The 16,854-nt window shown below is 40.9% G+C and overlaps 1 protein-coding gene and 1 long non-coding RNA gene across 3 annotated transcripts in view; one reads left to right on the forward strand and one right to left on the reverse strand.

Moving 5' to 3' along the window:
- The window catches only part of ATRN (attractin), a 251,846-nt gene that overhangs the window by 170,064 nt on the left and 64,928 nt on the right, over nt 1-16,854 (reverse strand). Inside the window, exons 4-5 of the mRNA XM_054028816.1 lie at nt 4,108-4,236; nt 345-550 (exon numbers count right to left, since the gene is read on the reverse strand). Of these exons, the coding sequence (XP_053884791.1) occupies nt 345-550; nt 4,108-4,236 (335 nt within the window). The remainder of the gene's footprint in view (nt 1-344; nt 551-4,107; nt 4,237-16,854) is intronic.
- Nucleotides 1-16,854, forward strand: part of LOC128837583 (uncharacterized) — an 84,396-nt gene that overhangs the window by 22,220 nt on the left and 45,322 nt on the right. For both annotated transcript variants that reach the window (XR_008444987.1, XR_008444986.1), the window contains exon 3: nt 10,950-11,148. This is a non-coding gene — a long non-coding RNA (uncharacterized LOC128837583). The remainder of the gene's footprint in view (nt 1-10,949; nt 11,149-16,854) is intronic.

Below are 16,854 nucleotides of genomic sequence, written 5' to 3' on the forward strand. Positions count from 1 at the left end.
GGGGAACATGCCGCTGCTTCCGGGAGCTGCTTAAACTAAGTGCCACCCGAAGCCTGCACCCCTGACCTCCTCCCACGCCCCCACTCCCTGCCCCAGCCCTGATCCCATCCTGCCCTCCAAACCCCCCAGTCCCAGGCTGGAGCACCCTCCTGAATCCCTCACCCCTCACCTCCACCCCAGAGCCCTCACCCCCTCCCGCACTCCAACCCCCAGTTTCGTGAGCATTCATAGTCTCCCCCCACCCCGCCATACAATTTCCATCCCAGATTTAACTGCAAATGTCACACAGGCAAAAACATCCCCCTCTCAGTAAAAAACCTGTCCGTGTTTATCAGGGCACTTACCTTGCCAGCCTGAATTGCACAAGCATCCTTTGGTCCCATTCATGTTGCACTGACCTCTCGCAGGATATCCACAACCATCTGTGCAATAAGGAATATCGCACGCCTCTCCTTTCCAGTGTTCAGAACATTCACATTTAACAGTGTTACTGCCGTTATTGTGTCTGCACTCTCCTCGGCCAGAACAATTATTGGGACACATGTCGAAACTGCAAACATGGGGAAAATAATGTTTGTCAGCAGCTCAATTGACTACTAAGCCACACATCTTATTGCACAAAGAGGTGCTGAACAATGTTAATACAAAGGTATAAATGTTTATTCTACATATCTATGCTGAGATAGGATTTGAAGTTATGAGTCTATACTTGTTTTTGGTCTAGCTAATATTTTAGAGTAGTAACATTAAGAGCGATTTCTATAACTGAGTCCCAAATTAGGTGAGCTGATGAGGAAACATTAGTGATTTGCCAAGTTCTTAGTGCTCAGCAGAAAAAGTGGTACTTTGCTTAGAGTCCCAAAATAACTGACTGACAAGTTATGCTTTTCAGATCTGAACCACCTTTATAAAAAGTTGTGTTGATTTGGTCCACAATTTAAAGAGCTGGCTCGCTTAACAAGTTAAATCTGCAGCAATGCTTCTAAAACAATCCATATACATGTCAGTTATTTATAATGAAAATAAATCACCCCAACACCACTACAGTGAAGGATTTCATCAGCTCACATGAGGGCTTTGTGGTAACAGTGTGATCTATCCAACCAAACTAGTCCCAATTACACTTTATTCTGGGACTCACTTAACAAATGCACCACAGGGTGCATGTCAATAACCCAGCCACACACAACCCTTTGGATCATGGTGCACAGAGTACTCAAGTGGAATCAACTATGACAAAACTAGTCCTCCAGTATTTTTAAGCAATATCTCTGTTACAGATTCCACGATTTGATAAAGAATAAGGCCCCTGAATGTGAAAGCTGAAGTTTATTTAACCACTGACTTTGCATTCAACAACATGAATCAAAGATAGGGATCACTATCCAAAATCCAACTGCACCAAGACTAAATGAAATAAAAGGATTTCACTCTCCTTTGTAGTAAGGGTCAGAGTGAATGTCAAAGCTTGACTTTGAATTCAAACTCCAGCACAATACTCTGAGCTGGTTATAATACATCCAAGTTTTAAAACAGAAAATCCTTGCATCCTCTCTGTTAAGGAAACATTAGGAGGAAGTCTCTCACCCATAACACATAGAACAACCAAAAATTGAAACAATATTTTTAAATTTTTTTAAAGAAAATTATCTGAAATGAGATCGAGCATGTAGAATTAAGAGAAATTTTAAAATACAGCTTAATATAGCAAGTTCATACCACCTTCTTTTAAGGGAAGGTAGATTAGTTGTAAGCGAATTTATTCATTGCATTGTTATGTTGCAGTCTCCCACCGTAGTTGATGTATGAGAGTCAGTTTGTTTCAGTGCATCTTGTGCAAATGTCAACTCATGAAGAATCCACAGATGCGTCCACATCTTAAGCAGACATGGCCTCATGTTTTTGCCACAGCCTGCTTTCTTCACTCACACTTCTCTTTGGCTTTTTTCGGTTCTGCCAGTTATTGTCACTATGTAGTACTGGCAGCTGCCAGTAGATGGTATCATGGTTTTGGGCATCAGAGTGACCAAGATATTCTAAATTAGATGTCTAAAATAAGGCTGCTAAATACATTTTGGCATGACTTTGGAAAGTGCTGAGTACCCTCACCTCCCACTGAAGTCAGCAAGAGCTGCTGGATGCGCAGCACCTTTTGGAAAAAAAAAGACCACTTATTTAGGTGCTTAAATATGGATTAAGAGCCTAACTTTAGGCACCCAGTTTTGAAAATCTTGGCCAGCGGGTTTAAGCCAAGGGCTCTCTAGTAGACAAAAATGTATGAAGTCGAAGGCGAGCCTGGGAAGACACGGATGGCTTGGCCGTAGCTATAATATGTCCCCCTGAATAAGCAGCACGCCATCCACTCCCTTCTGACTTTTTTTCCTATTTAAAACAGCCCAATATAGATAGTTGGGCCACATGACAAATGCATTTCACGGGTTGATCCACATTTAACATCCAGGGATGCTTAAACTATTCCTGTGGTAGACAGTCATTTGTAACTGAATTTCTTCAACCAATCAACATTAAATGTTACCAAGAGCTAAAATTTCCTGCACACGAACACCAATTCACACCCACGGTAAAACAAATCCCACTCCATACAAAATCCTCATGCACAACTATACTGAAATAAAATTCAGAGGCTGTCACACCCACAAAAGCAACAAATTCAATTAAATGTCCAATACCTACAAGGATCTCTACTAGCATGTGTACACTAGCATCTTCTACTTCGGTCTCTACAGTGACCATCCTGAAAATAATTAGCCCATTAGGGAATAGCCTAAAGGTATTTCAAAAACAGCACTGAGCATAAAGTATACTATAGCAAATGTTTACAAAGAACTGATGCGTATTGTTTCTTAAAATTATAAACCGGGAAAGCGAGGAAGTTTATTCATAGTCGTTAGTCCCAGAGGGGTAGCTCTGCTAAGGCAGCCTAGTAACCAACTGGAACTGAGATGATCTGAAGCTTTTTAGAGATGCGTCTACACATTTCTCTTTACTATAGGTTTAGTCCAGTGGCCCGAGGAAAATTCTTGTGTGTATGCAGGAATGTGGGGAAGAGAAAGGAAAAAGGCTAAGAAGTCATATGCATAAAGGGGATAAATTCTATTGATTGCATGTGATTGTACAAATCTAACATTTGCTCAAAAATAGTCGCTATTACTCATCTTGCATTTACCCAAGTTTACAATCCACATGTGAGATTAATGCTAGTGACAAAATATTAGACACCTAACACAAATTATGTGATTTATTTGGAAGGCCAAGAGGCAAATTAGCTATTTATTAACGTCATGTGTTAAACCATGCATTACAAAAAGTTCACATGAGTATATTTACCTTTTTAGAAAAGGTAATTAAGGATTAAAACTTAAATTAACTTCCAGTTTCATGTTTCAAGGGCAGCTGCCAGTACCAAGAGAAATAGAGAAAAGAAGTGATACATAAGACAAGAAGGGACCTCCGGAGTAATTAAACCTAGAACCCTGCTCTCTCAGGCAATGCCATCATGTCATCCCATTCATAAACATATCAAGTTTTGTCTTAAAACTAGTTAGGTTGTTTGCTCCCACTTCTCCTGTTAGACTGCTGTTCCAGAACCTCCAGAACCACTTCTCCAATGCTTAGAAACCTTCTAATTTCCTGCCTAATTTTATTCCTGACCAGTTTATCCCCATTTGTTCTTGTGCCAACATGGCCTTTCAGTTTAAATAGCTCTTTTCTGCCTTGGTGTTACCCCCTCCCCCACGCGCCATATATGTATAGAGACCAATCATAGTAAAGCAAAAGCTGAGAGGGGTTATATGTTGACCAAGCCAAGCTCTTTTAGCCTTCTCCCATACGACTGGTTCTCCATATCCCCGATAATCCTTCTCTGCACCTGTTCCCATTTGAATTCATCTTTCCTGAACATGGTGCCCAGGATTGTACACAGCTATCTAGGTGGGGTCTTGCCAGTTCCTTGTACAGTGGAATTCATAATTCCCTAGCCCTACTGGAAATACCTCTCCTGATCCATCCTTGGAGTGCATTTAGACTGCTCTCTCAATATGCAACATTTAAATTTCCTCAAAACCATTTGGAAGAAGTATTACTTACTTATAGGTGATGTTAAACCCTGTCAAATTATAGGCAGCATCACTAAAGAAATGCAGTAGGACATAGCCAGAAGTGGCTACAACTTCTGGGATGGTTTCATTGCCATCCCTCTCAGGAACAATAAGACCACTGAAAAAGAAAGACAAGGTACGATGTTACATATACAGTCATGGGAGCATAACAATTATAGTAACTCCACTATGCACACGTCTCAACTATGTGTAAAAAATGTAATTCAAGACACAAGCCAGATGATTTCTTAAATTTTATCACTTTGAAGTATTACATATTTACAATAGTGACCAAAGACTTCCCAATAGAAATATTATCAAATTTAATGTTTTGTTGAAAAAACTCCTTGAAAACCATCTTGAGAAGGGGGGGAAAATGATAACGCCCTTAACTTCTTAAATATACTGTGGATTTCTCCAAAGCAATTAACTTAGTCTCACATGACATTCTGATTTTAAAAAAATTGCATTACATAGAATTAATAGGACACACAATTAAATGGATTAAAAACTAGTCATTGACAGGTTTCAGAGTAGCAGCCGTGTTAGTCTGTATCCGCAAAAAGAACAGGAGTACTTGTGGCACCTTAGAGACTAACAAATTTATTAGAGCATAAGCTTATGCTCTAATAAATTTGTTAGTCTCTAAGGTGCCACAAGTACTCCTAGTCATTGACAGTTCTCAAAATGTGGTTGTTAATGGGAAGATATCAATGAGTGGGCCATTTCTAACAGGTTACAACAGGGATCAGTTCTTGGTCCAAACCTATTTAGCATGGTTGTAGTAGTTCCTTCTGACCTTGGAACCTGAATATATGAATTCCCCTTCTCACTCCCTGCTTTTATAGACCATAGGGATTACAGGTTTGCCTGCATGCTCTTAACACTTGCAGCTATGTCCTAAGACAATAACTAATAATACCAACTCACCCTTATCATAGCACTTTTCATAAGTAGTTCTTAAAGTGCTTTACAAATGAGATTAGTATCATTATGTATAATCAAATCTCATGCTTCAGGGCTTTTGCTGGTCACCTATACGATCAAGAAGGATCTGTATTTCCCCCCAATACACAAGTGGCCAGATGTAATCTGGGTTTTTCCCCCCTCCTGCTAAAACACTGATAGGCCACTGCGAGAGATGGGGTCTAGCTACAGTTTGATTAAAGTCATTGGGCTCAAAATAGGGGTACCTGGGTGAAATTTAGTGGCTGACAGACACAGGAGATCATACTGAATAATCTAATGGTCCCTTCTGGACTTCAATTCTATTTAAAAAAAAATCTATGAAATACACTATCCCCAACAAATAATTACATATCATAGAACCTCAGGGTTGGAAGGGACCTCAGGAGGTCATCTAGTCCAACCCCCTGCTCAAAGCAGGACAAATCCCCAGGTTTTGCCCCAGATCCCTAAATGGCCCCCTCAAGGATTGAACTCACAACCCTCGGTTTAGTAGGCTAATGCTCAAACCACTGAGCTATCCCTCCCCCAAAGGCATAAGAACGTATACAAAACAGTCACTATGGTGAAATCAGAATCTTTAGAAATGTGATGCATACGGCCATTCAGCAAATGAGTATAATAATTTGCAAAATCATCTATTTTTAAATTAACAATGTCCAAAAAAAAAAAAATCATTGCTAACATAATAGATGAAAAATACATACTGCTTTTGGTCTTTGTATAATCTTAACTATCACATGTTTGAACTGGTTCCATTTTCTGTTGGTTTGCCAGTGATTTTCAGGCATGAAAAAAGCATGTCATCAAATGAACTGCTGAAACTGCAACTGATTGTTGGTGTGCTTGAGCTTTGCTATGCTGAAGGCTGTTCTACTGAACTTGGGGCACTTGTGCGTGAATGGGACTATATGCAAGTTGACCACTGCTCTTACCAATCTGCTTTTGATACGGTCAGAGAGGGTCTATGTGCTATTCTGCATAAACTGGGCTGCCTAAGAAGGTCCATACGAATCACCCATCTGTTCCATGACCACATGACAGAGCAAGTGCTCGCCAGTGGTGACTTTTCTGACACATTCTAAAACTCGAATGGAGTGAAGCAAGGCTGCATACTTGCTCCAGTGCTGTTCAACTTCTTCTTTGTCTGTGTCCTCAGCCATGCCACAAGGGACTTGGTCAGGGGATATATATATATCCGGTACCAGCTTGATGGCTCCCTCCTTGATCTTCAGAGCCTCAATGCTAAGACCAAGACGCTGGAGAGACGACTTATCCAGGTATTTTTTGCAGATGACTGCGCCTTGATGGCCTATAGACATGATGACCTTCAGGTCACCATTGACAGATTTTCTGAAGCATCCCAGCTCCTTGGCCTCATCATCAGTCTTGGGAAGACATAGGTCTTGTTCCAATCAGCACCTCATTCCAATGCCCCTGTGGTAGCCATCTTCATCCAAGGCACACAGCTCAAAAATGTGGATCAGTTCAAGTATTTGGGCAGCACCATCTTGAGTGACAATTCCCATGATAAGGAAATTTCCTCCAGAATTAGTAAAGCCAGTCAGGCCCTTGGTCGACTCACAAAAGTCCTTAACCAACACAACATTCGTCTCTCCACTAAAATGAAGATCTACAGTGCAGTGGTTCTAACATCTCTCCTGTATGGATAGAGACGTGGACTCTCTATAGACATCACATTAAACAGCTTGAGCAATTTCACATGCACTCCCTCCGCTCAATAATCAGAATTCACTAGCAAGACAGAGTGACCAATATTAAGGTCCTTGAGAGAGCAAACACAACCAGCATTCAGGAAATGTTACTGAGAGCACAACTTAGCTGGACCGGACATGTCATCAGAATGGAAGACCACCATCTACCAAAACAGATCTTCTATGGGGAGCTGAGTCAGGGCAAAAAGAAAGAAGAGTCATCCATATAAGTGCTTCAAAGATAATCTGAAGAGCAGTCTCCAGTGGGCTGGCATCAATCCCAAAGAACTTGAACAAATGGCTCAGAACAGAACTCACTGGTGGTCTTGGACAAGATCAGCATGTAACAGATTTGAGCAGGATCCACAAAATCATCTCCAGGCTATACGTGAATGGCACCACAGAGCTGCATCATCAATCATCATAGATACAGACTTCCCATGCCCTCAGCGCAGCCGACTCTGTGCATCAGGGTCATATGTGTTGCCATAGATGAGAACTCCGATAATATCACAGTCATCGTCAGCGATGGACTACCAATCTTAACTATGCAGAAAAAAGAATGGAGGTGGGAAAGCTTAAAGGAACCAACTCGGCTCTTGGAAAAACTATTTTCTTTATATTTGGCTGGAGTAATCTTCAAGATGTCTCAAAACAGAAATTCTACTCAAAGAAAATACTTCCCTCTTTCTCTCACTCCTCCTTATCACTGTGCCATACAAAGAATTTGGATCATCTAAGGTCACCGAAGGTCTGAGGCAAAATTTTCAAAAGAGCCTAAGTGCAGTTTTCAAAAGAGATTTAACTCCTAAGGGTCTAAGTCACTGGAAAAATAGGGCTTAGACGCTTTTGAAAATGTTACCTTTCTATACTAACCCATTATGGGGTTGGCTAAAAAAATCTTTGATATCTGAAGAGAAGGGTTGAATTCTTTAAGTTTAACAATGAGAAAATAGTCAGTCCCCCTCCAATAAAGACACACCCAATATGCATACATCCATTTTTTATCTTTATGTATTAAAGCGCTGTATTTAACACCTGTGTTTAATGAACATTCTGCTTTTCTGTTCCTAACAGCAAAACTTTTCCCGCATTCCATCAAACTTCCTCCCACCCTCAAACTCTATTCTATTTTCCAGCAGGAATATTTTAACAGTAGCTAAATCGAATTTAAATTAAAAATAGAAGAGTCAAATCTTCCCCCCAAAACCTTGACTGGCAAGAGAAAGAACTGTTTCTAAGGAAACTTTAGATGCAACAGTTAGTTCTGTATGCAGTCATGCACCCTGTAGAAATCTAGTGTCCTGAAGCTCATGTAAAGAAGCTGATTCTACAGGGATATGTAGATGAGCTTGACTTCATATAAGGGCAGGACTGACTAAAAAGCAATGCTGAAAATGGAACATTTTCCCAAGTTAAAAATGTGCATTTTTATATTCCCTTTCAGAATCTAAAATAAAACAAATTAATTCAAAGACTCGTTCACAAGGCTACATAAATAGAATGCTCCTATTTATCCTTGAGTTTTCCAGCAGTGAAACTTTTACTAACCACCCTGCTAATCACACTTAAATGTCCTAATTGCCTATAAAATCTCAGTCCCCACATAAGTACTTCCATATTAATGATGCTATTATATGATTGCCTGCTTCAATAGCTAGGAACATACAGACCCTTCCTGCCCATTTTCACTATGTTTTGACACCTGAAAATGAAAACAAGACGTTGCAATAGTTTGCACCATGCACGTTACAAAGACACATTTTGGCCGTGGTAGTACAGCTAAGCTGTCCAAAGACACTACTTGTTAGAAGCTGGCATGTGGCCTGCACGTTACCAAACTAAGTACGTGCTACATGCTTCATTTCATTGACATGCCACAAAATTCTGCATCATCATCTGATGTTTTGGCTAGACAATTTCCATTCCAGTATGTCCACAAACATGATTTTGTAAAACATTTTTTTGTAAGAAAGCCAGATGCATTTTTTTTATCCCAGATCCTGGAAATTTTAAATCAATAGTACCCAATTAATTCCTTTTCATAGTTTATTCAAGCATAAGAGACATTTGTTTCATTTTGAAATTTTAGACTGCTGATCTGAAGATGATCTCCCTTGAGATACTATCTTCCAACATGTCAAAGATGTAAAGTCTAATAAGTTTCTCTTTGTTGCTTGAGGAGTACCGTTTTACTTTGTAAAAGATGAATACGGGAACAACATGTCTCTGCCATATGAAAATAGTCATCTCAACATAATTCAGCCAGGGCAGAAGAACAACTCATGGACCAGAGGGACAGCATACCTTTCTCTGCCTCTCGAATCATCCACCATGTACTATTAATATCAAAGCATAGCCAATCCAGAATTGGAAGGCACTGGGATCAGCAAAATCAGGAAGAAAATACAGGCAAAAGAAAGGAGTACAGTAATGATAGAGGAACAACATGGAAGAGAAAAAGTGAATGAGAAGTAATAAGAAAAGGAATAAAACAGATATAAACTTAAGAAAATTACTTTTAAAATGGCTGAAAGGTAACAGGTATTTGCCTCATTTTAGAGGAAGTGGTGTTCAGGATTTATGTGGCAAGAGTTAAGATATATATCTGTCACTCCTCCAATCTGTCTCTTGCTGCTTTTCCCTTATTTCAATTAATTTCTCTCCATTTTCTTTGAATGGCATGTTGGCCTTTCCACATGCGTTTGTCACACTCTGTGAGCCCTGATGTAATCAAGTTACTGTTTAGTACCAAAATTCTTTAGACAGTTTTACAAACATGTATTTAACTGTTGCAAATATAAGGGGTGGGGGAAATAAACTAGACAACTCTAGTGACTACATATCTGAAGAGGCTGAAGAGAATAAATTAATCCAGCTGAGAGAGAAACCGGAGAAAAATCAGGATGGATTTGAATGTTTAATGGTACTGCATCAACTAATTGTTTAATCCAACATGTATGGAATCTAAGGCTAGGTCTACACTACCCGCCTGAATCGGCGGGTAGAAATCGACCTCTCGGGGATCGATTTATCGCGTCCCGTTGAGTCGCGACAATCGATCCCCGAATCGACGCTCTTACTCCACCAGCGGAGGTGGGAGTAAGCGCCGTCGACAGGAAGCCACAGAGGTCGATTTTGCCGCCGTCCCTACAGCGGGGTAAGTTGGCTGCAATACGTCGAATTCAGCTACGCTATTCACGTAGCTGAATTTGCGTATGTTAAATCGACCCCCGCTCCCGTAGTGTAGATGTACGGTAACATTCCTCTTTGAGTACTCTCTGAAAGATGGATGATGTGGTGATCTTCATGCTGCTATTTGCAGAACTGCATCATACCCGTGATCCAAAACATATGGCAAAAGCCTTTACACACAAGTACGAAGTCTTGAAAATGTGTAATGAATATTTGACAATATAGCTGCCTTAAAAGGCAGGCCAACCGTGATTATGTTAAACAATGTTTAGTATCATTCTGGAGTAAGCCAAAATTGGACTCAGTATTCCAGCTGGGGTCTCACCAGTGGTGAGCAGAGCAGTACAATTACCTTCAGTGTCTTACATACAACACTCCTGTTAACACACTCGAGGATAATATTAGCCTTTTTGGCAGCTGCATCACATTGACAACTCATTCAGTTTGTGGGTCACTATAACCCCCAGATACTTTTCCACAGTACTACCACCTAGACAGTTATTCCCCATTTTGTACTTGTGCATTTGACTTTTCCTTCCTAAGTGAAGTACTCTGCACTTGTCTTTACATTACCGAATTCTGATGAAAGTAAATAATGGGGAGAATTGGAAAGATGACAACCTTTAAAAAAATGTGCTTTAATCTGGTCCACAATCTCCTGGAGCCCTTATTCTGTTCTAGACTAGCCTGTTTCAGAGGTTGTCATCCCCACATTCTCTCAGAGGATCTCGGAGCACTTCACAATAGTCAGTCTCAACATACAGGTAAGGTAAGTAAAATTTCCCTATTTTATGGGTGCGGGAACTATTGCAGCAATTGTCTGAGTGGCAGAGTCAGTGGCAGAGCTGACAGCAGTACCCAAAAGCCCTGTCTCCCCTGCTCTATTATATTCTCTTTCCACTGCATGCTTCATTTTTAACAATTCCCATTTTTGTGTGGTCTTTTCTCCCTGCAGGATGCAGGCAGCACAGTGCATATACAAGAATTATGTTCTCTCGAGACATTACCTTCCAGCATATCAAAGGTCAAAAGTCTAATTAGCGCTGCCTGCCCACAGAAGAGAGTGGAACAGCTAAGAGACAACTTGAGAACTGTGATGGGACAGAGAAAAATACAAAGATACAAAGGACAACAGGAAAAGAAAAAGGACAAAGGTAACACAAAACTGTGGTAGGAAGGCTACCAGTACACTTATTCCCCGTACAGTGATGTAAGCAAGGGAACACCATTTTATCTTAGTTTAACATAGACCCAGCAGCTCAGGTCCTTGAAACCATTCCAGGTCTGATCCTACATTAAGAGCAATGAAGGTGGACACTTTCACCCATGCAGAGTGCCCCAGAAGTCAATGATGCTTCATGCGGGCGCAGGGGCTTGTTCAAATGGTTCTTTTTTGCTTGATCGGCACTTTAAGATCTAGGTTACATTGTCCTTCTTCTAAATTAAGCTAAGAAAACAGTATCAATCTTAGTTTAGCAAATATGTCCCATGAACAAGCTTAATAACGAATTCATGCCACTTTAGATGCATTACTGTAAAGCCCATAATTCATTACAGTATGTCAAGTGAAACCAACTGTTGCTAGGGACAAGTGTAAGAACAACGAATGCCTTGTTTTACCACCACAGTGGTGACTTATTAAAATATTTCCAGTGTGTTGAAGTAGTTATTCATGGACAGATGCCCTATATTAATTTAACCATGTTAACTCCTATGGTGCCAAAACTTATTTTTCAGCATGAATCCTATTGCTATCAATTAAATATCTGGCACCAAAGACTTAAGCTCCTGACAAAAAAAATACCATATTCTTCTTCAATCCATCAAGTGACAATTTTCAGTTCAGAGTCCTTAGTTTAAAAAGACCAGGGACACTTTCTACTCTCAAAACCTCTTCAGCTGTAAACAGAGATCCACTTCATGTAAACTTCTAAAGACATTTGATTAGGTACTGCATGACATTTTGATAAAGAAACTAAAATGACAGCAAATCAACTTAATACACATTATTAAATAGATTAAAAACTGGCTGATGGGTCTCAAAACATAATTGTACACAAAGAATGATCACTGAGTGTGTGTGTTTCTAGCAAGGTCCCACACAGACTGGTTCTTGGCTCTATGCCATTTCATGTTTTAATCAATAAATCTTAAAGAATCATAAAATCACCACTGATCAAGTTTGAAGATGGCACACCCTGGAGTAAAATAATGAAGAGGACAGGCCACTACAGAGCTATATGGACCCTTTTGAAAGCTGAGCATAAGAAAACAATGTGTGTTGCAACATGGCCAGATGTTAGGCCTTACATCTAGGAACAAAGAATGTATGCCATATTTAAAGGATGAGGTACTCCATCATGGGAAGTAGTGATAAGAGAAAAGATTTGGGAGTCATGGTAGATAATCCATTGAACATGAGCTCCCACTGTGATGCTGTTGCTTAAAGTGCTGATGTGATTCTGCGAAGTATAACCAGAGGAAATACTGAATAGGAGTACAGAGGTTATTTTACCTCTATAACTGGCACTGGGGTGAGACCACTATTGGAATCCTATGCCCAGTTCTGGCATACACAAATCAAGAAGAAGTTGATAAATTGAAGAGGGTTCAAAGAACCACCACAAGAATGATTACAGGATTGGAAAACATGCTTGACAGTGAAAGACTCTTGGATCTCAATCTATTCAGCTCATCAAAGAGAAGGTTAAAGGGTAACTTGATCATAGTTTACAAATACCCACATGAGGAACAAATATTTGATAACAGAGGGCTCTTCAATCTAACACACAAAGATAACAAGATCCAATAGCTAGAAATTGAAGCCAGACATATTCAGGCTAGACATATTCAGATTAGAAATAAGGTGTGCATTTTTAACAGAAAGGGTAATTAACATGGAGACAACCTGTCATGGGTAGTGGTGGATTCTCCATCACTGGAAATATTGCAATTAAAATGATTTTATCTCAAGGATATGCTCTTGTTGAATCACCACTATTGTACTTTAGGCAGGAATTAATTAACAGAAGTCCTGTGGCCTGTGTTATGCAGGAGGTCAGACTAGACAGTCCAGTGGTCTCTTCTGGCCTTAAAATTATGAACCTATGCCTCTCAAACGGAAAAGTCCATTAAATTTACTTCCAATCAAGGTTTTTATATAAACATACAGCGTGCGTAGGTGTGAAGAGCAGGTCTTGCCTTTCTCTGAGAACTTCCAGGACCCTGGATACTAGAAATGAAGACATTTTGAGCAACCTAGCTCACTCCATTGCAAATTCTGGGTTTTCCCTGCAATACGTTGTCTAGAACTTTGAGTTGAAAGAAATGTAAAAAAGCTTTTGTTCAGACATCTCTTCTCCAGCAAATATGTAACATCCCTTCCTGCATAAACAGAATTCAATGGATGTATGCACTAATGTTCTGTAATAAGAAATGCAGTTATTTTTTAATGCTTAACTTTACTGTAGTTCAGCGCCATCCAAAATATCAGATTTGGACTGAATGAGGCATAGACGTTCTCGGAGCATTTTATTCCACTGCCCATCACTGAACAGCAGTGAACAGACCTATTTTTGGCACTGATTTGTTAAGTGTCCCTGGCCATATAAACTTCTTGGTGCTACAGTTATTCCATTTGCAAAATGCAAGCAATGATATTTGTCTTCATTATAGAGTGCTGCAATGCACATATAACAAACCCCAAGCTCATTCTTCTAGGCCCTGGCACCTTTGTGTAGAAAGAGCAGGAAGAAAAGGCTCAGCATATGCTCAAGAAGTGAGAGGCAAAGTTCTGATAGAACAATTCTAGGTTGGTTGCGATGAGATATTTCAATACACCACTGAGCAGCTGCGCTTGCATATGCAAGCGGATTTGTTAAGCTAATAGCTATGAGCAATTGGAAACGTACCACAGTAAATCTATACCAGTATATTCGAAGATACAGGTGTCTAACTAATGCTTATCACTCCAGATAACAAATCTTAACTTAGCAAATAGGGAGCAGAATAGAAAAGGAAATGTGCAACATAGACTATTACTACTTCTACATCTCATGTTATAATAGGGTCCTGAAGGTCTAGTCAGATCAAGGCCCCACTGAGGTAAGCATTATATAAAAACATTGTGAGAGACATTCCCTGTCCCAAATGTATGAGTTTATTAAAGATCAGATACATCAAGTGGTTGTAACAAAGAAACGGAGGTAGGATGAGGAAACAGCGGAAAATATGGTTACTAGACTAGCAGTGCCCACAAATTTTCAAGTCAAACAAACGGAATGACTTGAAACCTGCATTAGGCACATTTTCTTATCCCTATTCCCTCATCCTCCCTACATTTGTTTGTTACACCCACTTTTTGCATTTTGTCTAAGCTCTTTAAGGATAAAATCTGTCTCTTCCTTGTGTCTGTATTCCCCCTTTTGACTGGGGCTCTGGATGCTATTGTAATACAAATAATACCCCTCTCACATGTTTTGAGCATAACAGTTAACCGTGTTGGCACCTCCTCAGCCATTATCAGTTGGCAATTTACTCTAGGCATCATGGTAGAAGCATATCTTGAGAGGATAGGGTACATAGATCTTGCAGATTAGTTGAGGTAGGATGTACCGGGCAGCATGGAAGTAAAAAAATGTTTGTGGGAGAAACGGACAACAAAGGCTAGTATCACTGGTGGAGCACAGGCCGGTTGCAGGGGTGGGGGGCGGGAGATGTGTTCTAGGAACATGCAAGCGGGGGGTTAAGTTGTGAAGCGTATTAAAGGTACGAACAAGAAATTTTATCTGATGTGGGGAAGAAGGGGGAGCCAGCAGAGGGGCTCAATTAACAACACGCTCAGGATGACAAGTCAGGAAAATTATTTTAGCAGCCATATTTTGAATGGTCAGAAAGGCACAAGAGGAAGAGTTAAGAGCTTGGACATGTTTTAGCAATATGGAAAGAGGGGGGAAAAGGCTACATCTTAGAGGCGTTACATAAGCAGCAGCAAGATTTGGGTAGCATTCACATTATTTAATACCAAATTTTGAAGGTTTAAAAGCATACACCCTGCAACCTTTAATTCCTACAAGTTCTCTGTCAGCACAGTTAATAAGGGAACGAGGTGAAAAGCTAAAGAAAGTGATAACAATAAATATTAAAATTCAACCCAAGCAAAGAAAAGTGAGACAATATGGCCATAGTTCCTTAAAAATTCTGAACAGTTCTCTTGTGTTATGGTGGTAGGAGGAGAATTTTTGAACAGATGCCTTTTTTCACCCTTCATCTGCTATTTCTTCAAATCAGTTTAGAGAGCAAATCAGCTCTGTACTAATGAAGAGTGCAATTCAAATGCCAACTAAAGCAGCAATTAAACAATAATTGAATATAATTTTTCTACCTCAAAAGCGCCACTGCATTATGCTCAAATTTTCAGGCACAGACTTCCTGGTGATTTGCAACATGATTTTAAACTATGAATCACAAATTTACCTATAACCTCATTTTAAAAACCAACTAATTTGGGGAAAATATATAAAAACTGGAGGCACATATCATGCTTATTCCACCTGTTCAGCAATGTACTAAGAATCAGCTTGATAAGAGCTGATGATTGAAGTCAGGAAAATGACATTTTTTTCCCAGCTCAGACATCACCGAAATTGATGACCAAAGCCAAGTCACTTAATTTTCTTTTTAAAGCCCAAAATTTTCCCATATATAAAATAGGAATGAAAATAATATGATATCCTAATTGTGCTTCCTCTTTTTGAGCCCTAAATACAGGTAGAGTGTTTACAGCAGGGGTGGGCAAACTTTTTGCCTGAAGGCCACATCTGAGAATAGAAATTGTATGGTGGGCCATGAATGCTCACAAAATTGGGGTTGGGGTGCGGGCTCCAGGGTGGGGCTGAGGGGATGATGAGTTCAGGGTGCGGGAGGGGGCTCCGGGCTGGGGAGGGGGAGTAGGATGTTGGGGGGGGTGAGGACTTCGGCTGGGGGTGCGGGCTCTGGGGTACAGGAGGGTGCTCTGGGCTGGGACCGAGGGGTTCGGAGGGCAGGAGGGGAATCAGGGCTGTGGTGGGGGGTTGGGGCACGGGGAGAGGCTCAGGGGTGCAGGCTCCGGCCAGCACTTACCTCAAGTGGCTCCCGGAAGCAGCGGCCATGTCCCCACTCCGGCTCCTATGCAGAGCCACGGCCAGGCAGCTCTGCGTGCTATCCCTGCAGCTCCCATTGGCTGCGGTTCCCGAAAAATAGGAGCTGCGGGGGCGGCACTTGGCGCGGGGGCAGTGCGCAGAGCAGAGCCCCCTGGCTGCCCCTACGTGTAGGAGCCGGAGCAGGGCCATGCCGCTGCTTCCAGAAGCAGCATTGACCAGCCCTCGACCCTGCTCCCCGGCTGCAGCGCCGGAGCGGGACAAGCCCCAGACCCCCTCCCTGCGGGCTGTAGTTTTCCCACCCCTACTTTACAGGAAGCATCTGTAAGGTATAACAAAATGTTAATATTTACATTTTCAATCAAAGTAACAAACAAACACACACACACACACACACACACACACACTCATTTGTTTTTAATAAGTTACAACCTTTTTGGTCTTTCCTTTCCCTGTCTATTGTCTCTACCTCATTCTTGTTCCCTTTTCTACGTACCGCGTAGAAAGGCTGTCGTGTCTAGAGCAAATGCAATGTATTTTTCGAACATTATACGAAAACTGAAGTGTAAATTAAGTATGATGGTAATTCTGGAAACGGTAGCACAGCTGGCCCATAGGAAAGGATTCGAGTCCAATGTGGGTATTACCAATTGTAGTGAGTCGGTGTGGCTCCCCTCCTGCCCAGAAGAGGGAGCCCACGTGCCGGCACCAGAGTGGGTGGGA

Source organism: Malaclemys terrapin, chromosome 5, assembly GCF_027887155.1.
Source record: "Malaclemys terrapin pileata isolate rMalTer1 chromosome 5, rMalTer1.hap1, whole genome shotgun sequence".
NCBI lineage: Eukaryota > Metazoa > Chordata > Testudines > Emydidae > Malaclemys > Malaclemys terrapin.